The sequence below is a fragment of the Zeus faber genome, assembly GCF_960531495.2.
Source record: "Zeus faber genome assembly, chromosome: 16".
Lineage (NCBI taxonomy): Eukaryota > Metazoa > Chordata > Actinopteri > Zeiformes > Zeidae > Zeus > Zeus faber.
The window spans coordinates 29411534-29423011 of NC_137202.1; the positions used below are offsets into that span (position 1 = coordinate 29411534).

At 48.7% G+C, this 11478-nt stretch overlaps 1 protein-coding gene across 3 annotated transcripts in view; it reads right to left on the reverse strand.

The window, feature by feature from the left end:
• Positions 1-9791, reverse strand: part of cul9 (cullin 9) — a 45556-nt gene extending 35765 nt beyond the window's left edge. For all 3 annotated transcript variants that reach the window (XM_080016631.1, XM_080016630.1, XM_080016629.1), the window contains exons 1-5: positions 9656-9791; positions 6777-7457; positions 2375-2529; positions 1622-2239; positions 318-456 (exon numbers count right to left, since the gene is read on the reverse strand). In XM_080016631.1, coding sequence (XP_079872757.1) covers positions 318-456; positions 1622-2239; positions 2375-2529; positions 6777-7452 — 1588 coding nt within the window. In that variant the 5' untranslated portion in view covers positions 7453-7457; positions 9656-9791. The remainder of the gene's footprint in view (positions 1-317; positions 457-1621; positions 2240-2374; positions 2530-6776; positions 7458-9655) is intronic.
• Positions 9792-11478: the final 1687 nt, after the last annotated feature.

The following is an 11478-nucleotide window of genomic DNA, read 5'->3' on the forward strand; positions in this document are numbered from 1 at the left end:
ACAACTGAAAGATGTTAACCTATTGATATAAACCTACTGCTGACCGAACCTAGGACTCGCCAACCCCTGACCCAGGCCTACCTTTGGCCCCTGACAAGGCCCCATCACCAGCCAGTTACATAAGAACAACAAAGTGCATCAGGATGAATCAATGAACAATTGGTAAATCTTCAGTTCTTATCTGTCAGCCAAGTACCAGGGGAGAGAGAGTTGAGCAGATCTGTACTTTGACGGTATATTGAACTGATATCTGAACTGCATTGTTGGTTCTGCAAGTATCTTGGTGCATTCAGACAGCCATCTATCTCCAATCTTACCAGCTGTCAGTTTGAGTGTCTCCGTCAGAGATGCGGCTTTCTCCTGGCTCTTTTCTGCCTCACTGCTGGCTGCGTTCCCAAGGACCTCCACCATGTGCCAGTGGACCCAGTAGGTTCTGGAAAGGGAGTTCCAGTAAACCTAGACTCGAACAGCAAGCAGGAGTTTAGCTGAATGTTCTCTGGTTGCTAGTAGTAGAAGAAGTAACAGATGTTATGTGAGGATATTTAAGAGTGTCAGTGACCGACAATAACAGCTGACAACAAGACTGACAACCAAACCAACAATCAGATTTGGGTCATTGTCAACAATGCTGTGCAGTCCAGTTGCCCCCTTGTTAACCTCTTTTCATATCTTGAAATAAATACTTCTGTATGTTTAAAACTTCTAGTTTTCCTGGTGCATTGATTTATTGCCAAATATGGTGAACCATGTGAGAATTAGGGCTGCCACCTGTAAGTCAACAAGTCGAATTATCAGTTGTGAGACTCTTAAAGTCTGACTGAGATTCTTAAAGTCACGCAGTCGTTTTTTGGGGGGTTTTTTTCCCCCCAGTCAGTGTGCTTTACAATAAGAGGATAAAACAGAAGTTTACAAAATACACAGGGATAACATTTCAATGACGAATTATAAATAAGGGAAATCATAAATATATTTTTATATGTGTGAATTGTCCCCGTCTGGATACGGCTCTCCGTGCGCCCCGGTTGCTGTGCCCCGTTCCTCTGAATAAAACAAATAAAAACAGTGTGGGGGCGGGGCACGACTCGTTACGTGTATTTTCCGCTCATAACACATGGAGAGGGGGTGATCGGGGACAGAGTCACGGAGAAAGTGCCCCCATTACGCACAGTTTTGTTCCATAGTGTCCATACACACTTGTTTCATTCCATTAGCAGACGTAAAATAAAAGAACCTACATCTAAAATACAAACAACTGATATTGGAACGCCAATCGCGGACACTCCATCGCTGGCTCGCGCATCATCAGTACCATCAGAGAGGGAGACAGGTGCCTAAAAATGAGCCCCAATCGCTCCCTCTCCGCATGCCCCCCCAGGATGGCGCCCAATCTCACCTATGGGAAGCCGAATGCGATTCGACCGACATAATTCTGAGTCGGGTACAGCCCTAGTGAGAATGTGTTTAAATTGGGCAATCATTTTACCAGTAACTTGGCAAACACTTGTAAAAGCTCGTGTCCCACAGAAGTTATGTGGTGATATTTAATAGCAATATGATGATGAACTAAATCAAGGATATTCTTGGGGAACGGTGTTGTGCATATTGTTTGGTTGGGTCTTACCTGCACGGGCGGCGAGCCGTCGTTGCTGAATCTGAAGTGACCCACGTCGCCAGCGTTGACCTCCTCATAGTCCTCCAGCATGCGGACCAGCATGCCGCTCTTCAGGTTGTCCTGGACGTACTCTGCGTACGCAAGGCGGCTAGCGAAGTCCGTGCGCGTCTTAAAACTGTTCCCAGGCTTTTTGGGTGGGGTGGCAGTGGTGGCGGCGGTGGCGGCAGCAGTAGCAGTAGGCGGGGTCACCGGCCCGGGCGGCGGCACGGAGGAGGCCGTGAAGCGAGGCTGGAAGATGGAGCGCAGGATGGGGCGGGGGGGCGTCTCCCCCGGCTCCTCCCCTCCGTCTTCGACCGTGCTTCCAGGGCAGTTGGGGGGCTGGCGGTTCCTGTCCCAGCCCATGACCCGCACCAGCTCCGAGATGAGGTTGGCCATGGCCATGGTGAACTCGAACTCCCGCTGCACGCGCAGGAGCTCCGGAGGCGGGCTGCCTGTTGAGGGGGGGGAGGAGGTGCCAGCTTCCTGTCGCTCAGAGCTAGACTCCGCCCCCACCGTGTTGAGTTTGTCCATCAGGGAAGTGACGCACAGGTAGCGCTTCACCAGAGAAAACAGCAGCTTACCTGGAATCTGTACACGCACACAAGACACAGTCAGTAAGTAGGAGGGAGGAAGAAAGGAAGAAGGAACAGGAAGAAGGATGGAAGGAAGGAAAGGTAGAACAGGAAGACAGGAAGTTAGACAGACAGGTGTGTTGTGTCCCACCTGAGGCAGGTGGATTCCCTCGAAGGAGACTCCATGCTCCTCAGAGGAGGTGGTTTCTGCGAACAGCTCCAGCAGAGTGTAGCGGTTGTCAAAGTCCATGTGCTGCTCGATCCCGTCCTGCTGGCTCAGGGACAGGAGGACGTACGCACGACTTCCTATGGGAGACAGGGAAAAGGGTTTAAAATTAATTGTGTAGAGTTTAACGGTGAGGAAATTGTAACTGAACTGTATCCAACTCTAATGCCGGACTATTACATAACATAATTTTGCTTTTGGTCGATACAAATTTCCTCACTGTGTGTCCAGAACCTTGATACTGTCCCACAGAGCAGTCAGTGGATCTGCACCCACACATTGCATCATGTATCAGGTCATATGCCCCAAACGGCTCTGTGAGGTCTGTAATGGTGGTGCCTCCACTGCGTGGACTGAGTTCTCAATCCAGGCTCCTCTCATGTGTGATGCTCCAGTGGTGGAAGGAGCTGCCCAGCTGGCTACGCTCTGCAGAGTCACTAACAACCCTCAAGAAGCACCTGAAGACCCTGCTCTTTCATGAACAACTCAACACCTGATCCTATCTTAGCTAACTAGCTTAACTAACTATTCTTGTTTCTGTTGAAGTTGACTAGTTTTAAGTTGTTGTATTGACGTAATGTACAAATATTTGAGTTGTTTTAAGTTGTTATTGTGACATAATGCATTAACATTAGTACGTATCATATTGCAGTAACGTACAAGAAAATAGTAACGACACCATTTTATTCTGATTTCTTACAGCATCGTGCACTTGTATCTGGTTGAATTTAGAAAGAGGATCTAATGCACTTAAGTTTAAGGTTTCTCCAATGGTCGATGTATGCTTTGATTGTTTCTAGCTTTTCATGTAAGTCGCTTTTGAGAGAAGTGAATGAATGAATGTAAATGTAAAACAGAGCTATCAATGCAGCCGTCAATATAAGGCTGTAGAGGCGATCAACTAGCCTAGCTCCTGTAAAATTAGGAAAATGAAGCTCCCAGCATCTCAAAAGCCAGGTCAATGAGGTGATAAGTATTTCCTGTGTAAGATAGACAAGAAGCAAATCTTTACACACACACACACACACACACACACACACACACACACACACACACACACACACACACACACACACACACACACACACACACACACACACACACACACACACACACACACACACACACTTCTTTGTATTTAAAAATGGGTCTTGATCTAAAAGCAAATCCAACAGCAGCTCCAGGTCTCTGGCACAATGCAGACTCATATAAAACACATTTAATTTGATTGCACTCTATACAAAAATGTTTCAATGTAGTTTTATCCCATGTTTCTATTGAAAAGGTTCACATAGCCACCAAAAAAAAAATAGAGAAATGCTGCAGACCCCGCGCGGCTAATGTGGCCAGTGGAGCTGCTACAGTGGATTCAATAGGAAGCGTGCCGGCCCCCGTACGCTGCGCCAACGTGTCCAGTGGACTTCTACCGTCATATCGTAATACCACGGTTCACCTGGCGTATTGAACAATTCACATTATGTTTAAAAGCTGTGGAATCGTATTGTGAGTCTTTGTATTGACATCAAATCGAAGCCTAAGATCCTGTCCAATATCCACTCAGTCTCTTCATGTAATGGGTTTGTTGCAAAATATCACAGAATTAAGCTGCTTTCACACATACACTGCAACCCTGAAATTATCCAGACATTACCCAGAGAAGATGTATGCGTGAACGCAAATGTCCGAATCATTTGGACCGGACATTACCCGAACTTTACCCAGCCAGCACCCGAGTACAAAGTCCTTGTAATGTCGGAGTGAGCGGTATGTGTGAATGGAGCAGGTGATGGTCCGGAGCATTCACAGCGAGTGAGGGGGCATGTCACTTTTTCTGCTTTCGGCTGCTCACGTTAGGGGTCGCCATTATCAGCTTTAAAAAAAAAAGCAGCTTTAGTCGTCATTTAATCTTCTTGGGAGGCAGAGAGAAAAGAGTCACACCCTTCATGCTGTGTTTAGCTTTTCCCCTCAGACCTAACAATCATAATGTTGGTATGACTGTCATGTCTGTAATAACAGGATGAACACCACGATCGCACACACCTCGTGGTGAATCACAATGTGCTCTTTCAGAATATCCCTTTACACAGACAAACACACAGTATCAGTGCCCATTCTGAAACCCAATACCGGCATGGACAGAAAACTCAAGCAGAACAACACTTTTCTTCTGCTCAGATTCTGACTCAGCTTCCTTTCCTGCTCCAAACACCCCCCCCCCAACACTGGTGACTCACGGGAGAAACACTATGGAACCTCACGCTCCTTCTCCACGTCATGTGACCCAAAATAACCCTGCGGTCATTGGACCAAACTGAGCTCAGTGGGCCTGGAAGCTAGGAAGTAGCCAAGCAAGCGCAAGCTTTCTGTGTATCGTAGAATTCCATTGACTTCATCGCTACAGCTGCCACACGACAAACACAGGGAGCCTAAAACTTCATGATAATGTTTATTTAGTTACATTCATGTGACAGAATTCTTTCCATCTTTCCCAACTAATTAATTTTAGGTTGCAATAATCATAGACAGAAAATGGGATTGTAACCTCCATCACCTTCACCTGTACCATGCAGTGTGCAGGGGTTTACAACATTGCTCATGACACCGTTTGCAAAAAAATGGACAGGAATTTCCACTTCATCTCCAAAACTTATCTACATCTTTACTTTCCATCGTAGTGGTTCCCAAAACAAGCGTACAGAGCAGACTGCCAATAACTCAGCAGCTATTTTAAAGGCCCCCTCCAGTATTTCCAGCATTTTTCAGCTATTTAATGTTTTGCCGCAGCAATTAATCAATTCCAAAGTCATCGCCAGAGGATTTTCACAAATATCTCATCTTAGGATGGAAATTCCAAGCTCTTGTTAAAACAATACTTGGCAAAAATGTTATTATCCAAGCTGGCACGCCCACTCATTGCAAAATAAAACCACTTGTGATATTTGTTCACTCGTTCTGCTATTTATGACTGAGCGACTGACAGCCCTTTGACAACTAATTCATTGAAGGAGTCAGCCACCAAATCTTCCTTATAATGGTTGCTATGGTCACCTAGTTTGTGGACACCTAGAGAAAGGGCTAGCAGTGAGAGATGGATTTTATCATTGCTTGCCATCTACAATTACAAACCCAAATAATATACACTAAACCCCAATAATAAAAGCTTCTGTTGGGAGGAAACTGGAGCGGAAGAGCAGAGTGTGGCCTCTAAGGAATAGTGGAAGAGTGGAGTGACTGCCATCTATGTACACCTCCAAACCAACTTGAAGGGAGACAAGAGGAACACACCTCGAGTCCATTTCTCATTTCACTGTGGTGTGAGAAATACAATATGCCGTAGCAGTGATGTGTGCTTGTTGGGAGTCTTGCTGCAGTAAAATACATAGAATAAGGCTGCGAGTGGACACACAGCAGATTTTAAGCTGCAGCACTCAGAGCAGCAACATTCCACTGTCTGCCACTTGTAAACAAGAGATAAAGTCAATCATGAAAATGCTCAAATAGAAACCATTGAACTCCCAACACACACACACACACACACACACACACACACACACACACACACACACACACACACACACACACACACACACACACACACACACACACACACACACACACACACACACACACGGTGAATATCCACCCCAATCAACGGTGAAACAGGAGAAATGAATGTTGCAAATACATATGAGGACCAAAAATAGTAAAGAGTTTTACTGTAGCTCCTTGATTGGTCATTATTTTGTCCACCCAGTAGTGTTGCAGCTCTACTGACAGTGTGGATGTCACACACGGGTGTTTTGGTGTTCAAGCTTCTAACACACTGACTGCAGAATGTAATGTTTCTAATTCAGTGTTTTCCCTGAAGATCATTTATGTTCCAGAAAGTTGAAAAGTTCCTGCAAGTTGAAAAGTGACTTTCAACATTCCCACACTACGCCCACCCACCAGAATATTCTCGGTGAACACTCATCATTTGGGAGGGCTGGGGATTGGACAGGATCTCATTTCGATATAATTGAAACTTCCCAATTCATTGAAAATCGAACACTACATCAATATGACATTTTATACACAATGAGAATTGCTGCCAACTTTTCAGTGTACCATCTGATGTACATAAAAAACCTGACTAAGTTAGAAATGATTTCAATTCATTAGCGGTAACTGATTTAAGCATAAAATGGACGCATGACTTCCAAACAAAGTATCGATATTACCATGTTCAAAAAACCCTTCAGAAAAATGTAAAAAATGGAATTGAATTGTGTTTGTATTGATTTTTCTTTTTTGAAACCCCTTCTAGAGCTGGACACCATCACCATACCTGCGTCATGTGATGCGAGCGCCCGCAGCATCTTCCCGGCGCTGCGCCTCGTCTGCCGCTCCTTGTTGCAGAGCAGCTCCATCAGCAGGTCCAGAGCGCCCGTCTCCTTGAAGACGCCGACCAGCGAGCCGATGCCGGCGTAAGCGCTGAGCACATGGATGGTGTGCGTGATGCTGATGGAGAAGTCGCTCTTGTTGGCCATCTGCTTGCGGGCGCGACGCACCAGGTTCTTCACGTCCTCCTTCATGTCCAGCAGCTCCACCTCGTTGAAGGTGGCGTCGGGGGGAAGCTCCCCCCCTGGCCTCGGGCCTCCGTCGGCCTTCTCGCCCTCCCGCAGGCTCTCCTGGCCGTCTGTTTTCCTCTTGCCCAGCAGGGTGGGGCAGTTAGCGTACACGTCTTCCGTCGACATCCACATCAGGACGTTCTCGCTCTTGCTCTCCGCCGAGGAGCTGCCGGAGCCCCCCCCGACCCCCGAGCTTCCACTCGCCCCCCCTCCGGCATTGCTGGCTCCGCCACCGGAGCCTGTGCCATCGTCAATGGCCACCAAGGACCAGCGAATGAGGTACTCCGTTTGGCCGTCGTGGGTCCTGCGCTGACGTAGAAGCTCCTCGGGGAAGGCCTGCTGTTTGGGCCCCAGCTGGACCAGCAGGTTGCCATTGCGGCGCTCACCCACCATGGTGGCTGGGTGGAGGGAGAGAGAGGAGAGACTGTTCAGACATCAGACATCACACACACACACACACACACACACACACACACACACACACACACACACACACACACACACACACACACACACACACACACACACACACACAAACACACACACACACACACACTCTCGAGTTGACTAGTTTGTGTTCTGCAGCAGCCACGAGGGCAGGTAGCCATCATTGTTGTTTTCATCTCAGAGCACAGCTTAGCCATTGGAATTATGTTAATGTCTAGTGAATGTTATGTTGACATTTTGAGAAAATCATCCCAAATGATGCTGCTTAGAGCAGTGATTCTAAACCTTTGTCATATCAAGGACGCTTCATTTGATACATATCAGGCCAGGGAGCCCATTTGGCAAGATTCTTTTACATATGATTTAGTGCAAACTTCCAGACCTGTCTATACTATCGTTTGAGAGATAACAGTGAACTTATGTTAAAAAAGTCATTATTGTATATTATCTAATGGCGCTAACATATTGTACATGAACTGATGGTAAAGTTTTACTATTAATATGTTGGCTGGGTGTCCCTGGACCTCATGTAGAGAACCACTGATCCAGAGAACCAATGGTAAAAGTCTGAGCAAGTCATCATTTGTTTGGTATGTGCATGTGCACTAAGTGTCTCAGTGTCTAATTTGTTGGAATTGGCAAAGAAGTACCTTTAGTTAAAATGTCCATGAAATGTGGATTTGCCGAGTGACTTCCAGAGATCTCAACAGGGGAACACTGCTCCTTTAGTCATTAATAACCGAGAGAATGAGAATGAGCTTCCAGCCGTCTCTTTACATTCTTTCCACGTGGATCTGACCTGGCCGTCAGCTGCACTTCTGACTGAGCAGAGGCTGCCGCAGGTACATTTGATTTCCAGGTACGCCTCCATGCCTTCTGCAGGGGTCGCTGCAGAGAGCGGTCGGCCAGGCCGCAAAAGGGAGACCTCAATGTTCAGGTCTCTGATTTGCTAAGAGTGGAAATTTCAATTTCACGTCTACCTGCCCAGGAGGTTCAAAAACCGCTGCTTGGATCGTTTTAAACCATCAAAGCATTAGAGGACATGCCATGTCTTCAGGTGAAGTGGATTCACAAACCCAGAATATTTACATGTTGTACTCCAATGAGTGTACTGGTAGTCCAGGCCCTCCCACCCGTCTTCCAGCTCAGTACAGCCAACATCTGAAGTGTTCCTGTTGTGTCTGAACCTGTAACCGACACGTCAGTCAGCTCCCATTCATCTCTTTGCCCGTTACTCCCTCTACGTGTGCGTCAGATGAATGGTGTGTTACGGGCTCCCCTGACCCAGAGGAAGCCGTCCTCCTCCTCGTCCTCCTCCTCGTCCTCCTCCTCCTCCTCGTCCTCCTCCTCCTCCTCCTCCTCCATCTCACGGTCACTTTGTCTTTTATTCCACGGTTCCAACGTTGGATTCGCTTCCTGGCTTTGACTCATCGGGCAGAGTCACGTTGCGGCTCCGTCTAATTGCTGGAATTGCTATTAATTTCGATTCACTCGTCAGAATGATGACGCGCGTAGAAAACGCAACGTGGAAGGGAAGTAGAGTGACGTATTACTACCAATGTCTAACAACATTTCAATACAACTAGAAAAGCCAGCTCACGTCCATTCTACCCCTCTCAGAAAATAGCCGGAGCCCAAACCATAGTCCTGACCAGATCAACCACTTGATAGTAAAACACTGGTAGTTTGACAGTAGTACGAGTAGTTTAACACTAGTACTAGTAGTTTAACATCAGTACTGGTAGTTTAACACTTGTACTAGTAGTTTAACACTAGTACTAGTAGTTTAACACTAGTACTGGTAGTTTAACACTAGTATTGGTAGTTTACTACTGGCAAGAGTAGTTCAACACTAGCACTGGTAGTTTAACACCAATACCAGTAGTTCTTTACTGGTTAATCCATGTGTTGACACACTGTGGGACTCATCTAAAGCCTGGGTCCGCTCCCTGGGTCTCATCTAAAGCCTGACACCGCTGCGTGGGACGGGTATAAAACCTGGGACCGCGCCGTCAAACTGGTCTAAAGCCTGGCTCTGGGGCCGATATAAAGCCTGGGTGCGCTCAGTGGGACCGATCTAAAGCCTGGGCGCCGTTGGCCTCCGGTCCGCAGGGCTCACCCGGCCTCACGCCAACGGATCCTGTCTCACCTGCCGCGTCCCGGATCGTGGCGCTGCCTGGCGTTGCGCTCCCGGGGCAGCTGGGTCTCCTTCGACGCTGGGAGGTGTCGTCTTCCAGCCTGTGGATCCGCTCGGGACTCTCTCCTCCGGGAGGAAGCGGGGCGTGTGATACGCACTGCGGCCGCCAGGGGGCGCTGCTGTCAGGCTGCCTTCTTCATGGGGAGCGCGACATGTCGGCGAGAGGCTCTAGCGCCCCCTGCGGGAACGGTCCGGTAGCACCGAGGCACTTCATCCCGATCCCGTGTCGATAAAAAAATCAATACATACATCTGTATAGTGATATATATCTATATGTATATAGATATCTATCTATCTATATATATATATATATGTATATATCTATCACCAAATAGATGTGATAAAGCTGACTTGGTAAATCATAACGTAGTATCTCATAATCTTCACGTCGTATTGTGTTTTTTTTTATTATTATTTGAGTGTTATTGTTTGTTATTGTATGTTTCCTTTTTTGTGCGTTTTGCCAATTTCAGTCTTTTTTGGTTTTTCGTTATTGCCCCTGCTCCTCTGCTCCCTCTGCTCCCTCTGCTCCCTCTGTTCCTCTGCTCCTCTGCTCCCTCTGCTCCCTCTGCTCCCTCTGCTCCTCTGCTCCCTCTGCTCCTCTGCTCCTCTGCTCCCTCTGCTCCTCTGCTCCTCTGCTCCCTCTGTTCCCTCTGCTCCTCTGCTCCCTCTGCTCCCTCTGCTCCTCTGCTCCCTCTGCTCCCTCTGCTCCCTCTGCTCCCTCTGCTCCTCTGCTCCTCTGCTCCCTCTGCTCCCTCTGCTCCCTCTGCTCCCTCTGCTCCTCTGCTCCCTCTGCTCCTCTGCTCCTCTGCTCCTCTGCTCCTCTGCTCCCTCTGCTCCCTCTGCTCCTCTGCTCCCTCTGCTCCCTCTGTTCCTCTGCTCCCTCTGCTCCTCTGCTCCTCTGCTCCTCTGCTCCTCTGCTCCCTCTGTTCCTCTGCTCCCTCTGTTCCTCTGCTCCCTCTGTTCCTCTGCTCCCTCTGTTCCTCTGCTCCTCTGCTCCCTCTGCTCCCTCTGCTCCTCTGCTCCTCTGCTCCTCTGTTCCTCTGCTCCTCTGCTCCCTCTGCTCCTCTGCTCCCTCTGTTCCTCTGCTCCTCTGCTCCCTCTGTTCCTCTGCTCCCTCTGCTCCCTCTGTTCCTCTGCTCCCTCTGCTCCCTCTGCTCCCTCTGCTCCTCTGCTCCTCTGCTCCTCTGCTCCCTCTGCTCCCTCTGTTCCTCTGCTCCTCTGTTCCTCTGCTCCTCTGCTCCCTCTGCTCCTCTGCTCCCTCTGCTCCTCTGCTCCCTCTGTTCCTCTGCTCCCTCTGCTCCCTCTGTTCCTCTGCTCCCTCTGCTCCCTCTGTTCCTCTGCTCCCTCTGCTCCCTCTGCTCCTCTGCTCCCTCTGCTCCTCTGCTCCCTCTGTTCCTCTGCTCCCTCTGCTGCTGCACCGCCGCCACCGGAGCGCGTAGTGCCGCGCACGGCGTCCACGCACGGAGAAGCACCCGGCGCGGAACGCCACGCCCACGTCATTGTGACGTCACACTGACGTCACAGCTGACGTTTACGCGCTAACCCAGCGGAACCGGAAGCGGTTGAGGGCTTGAACCTTCCCGCGACTTCCCGACCGTGACGAACGGAAGAATGGCCACGAGAAGAGGAGAAGAAGGTGGAGGATGAGGAGGAGAAGAGGGTGGAGGAGGAGAACAAGGAGGAGGAGAAAAAGGAGGTGGAGGTGCATTCATCGACGGAGACGGACAGGTCAACTACAAAGAGTTGGTACAGAGGATGACCACAGAGTGAAC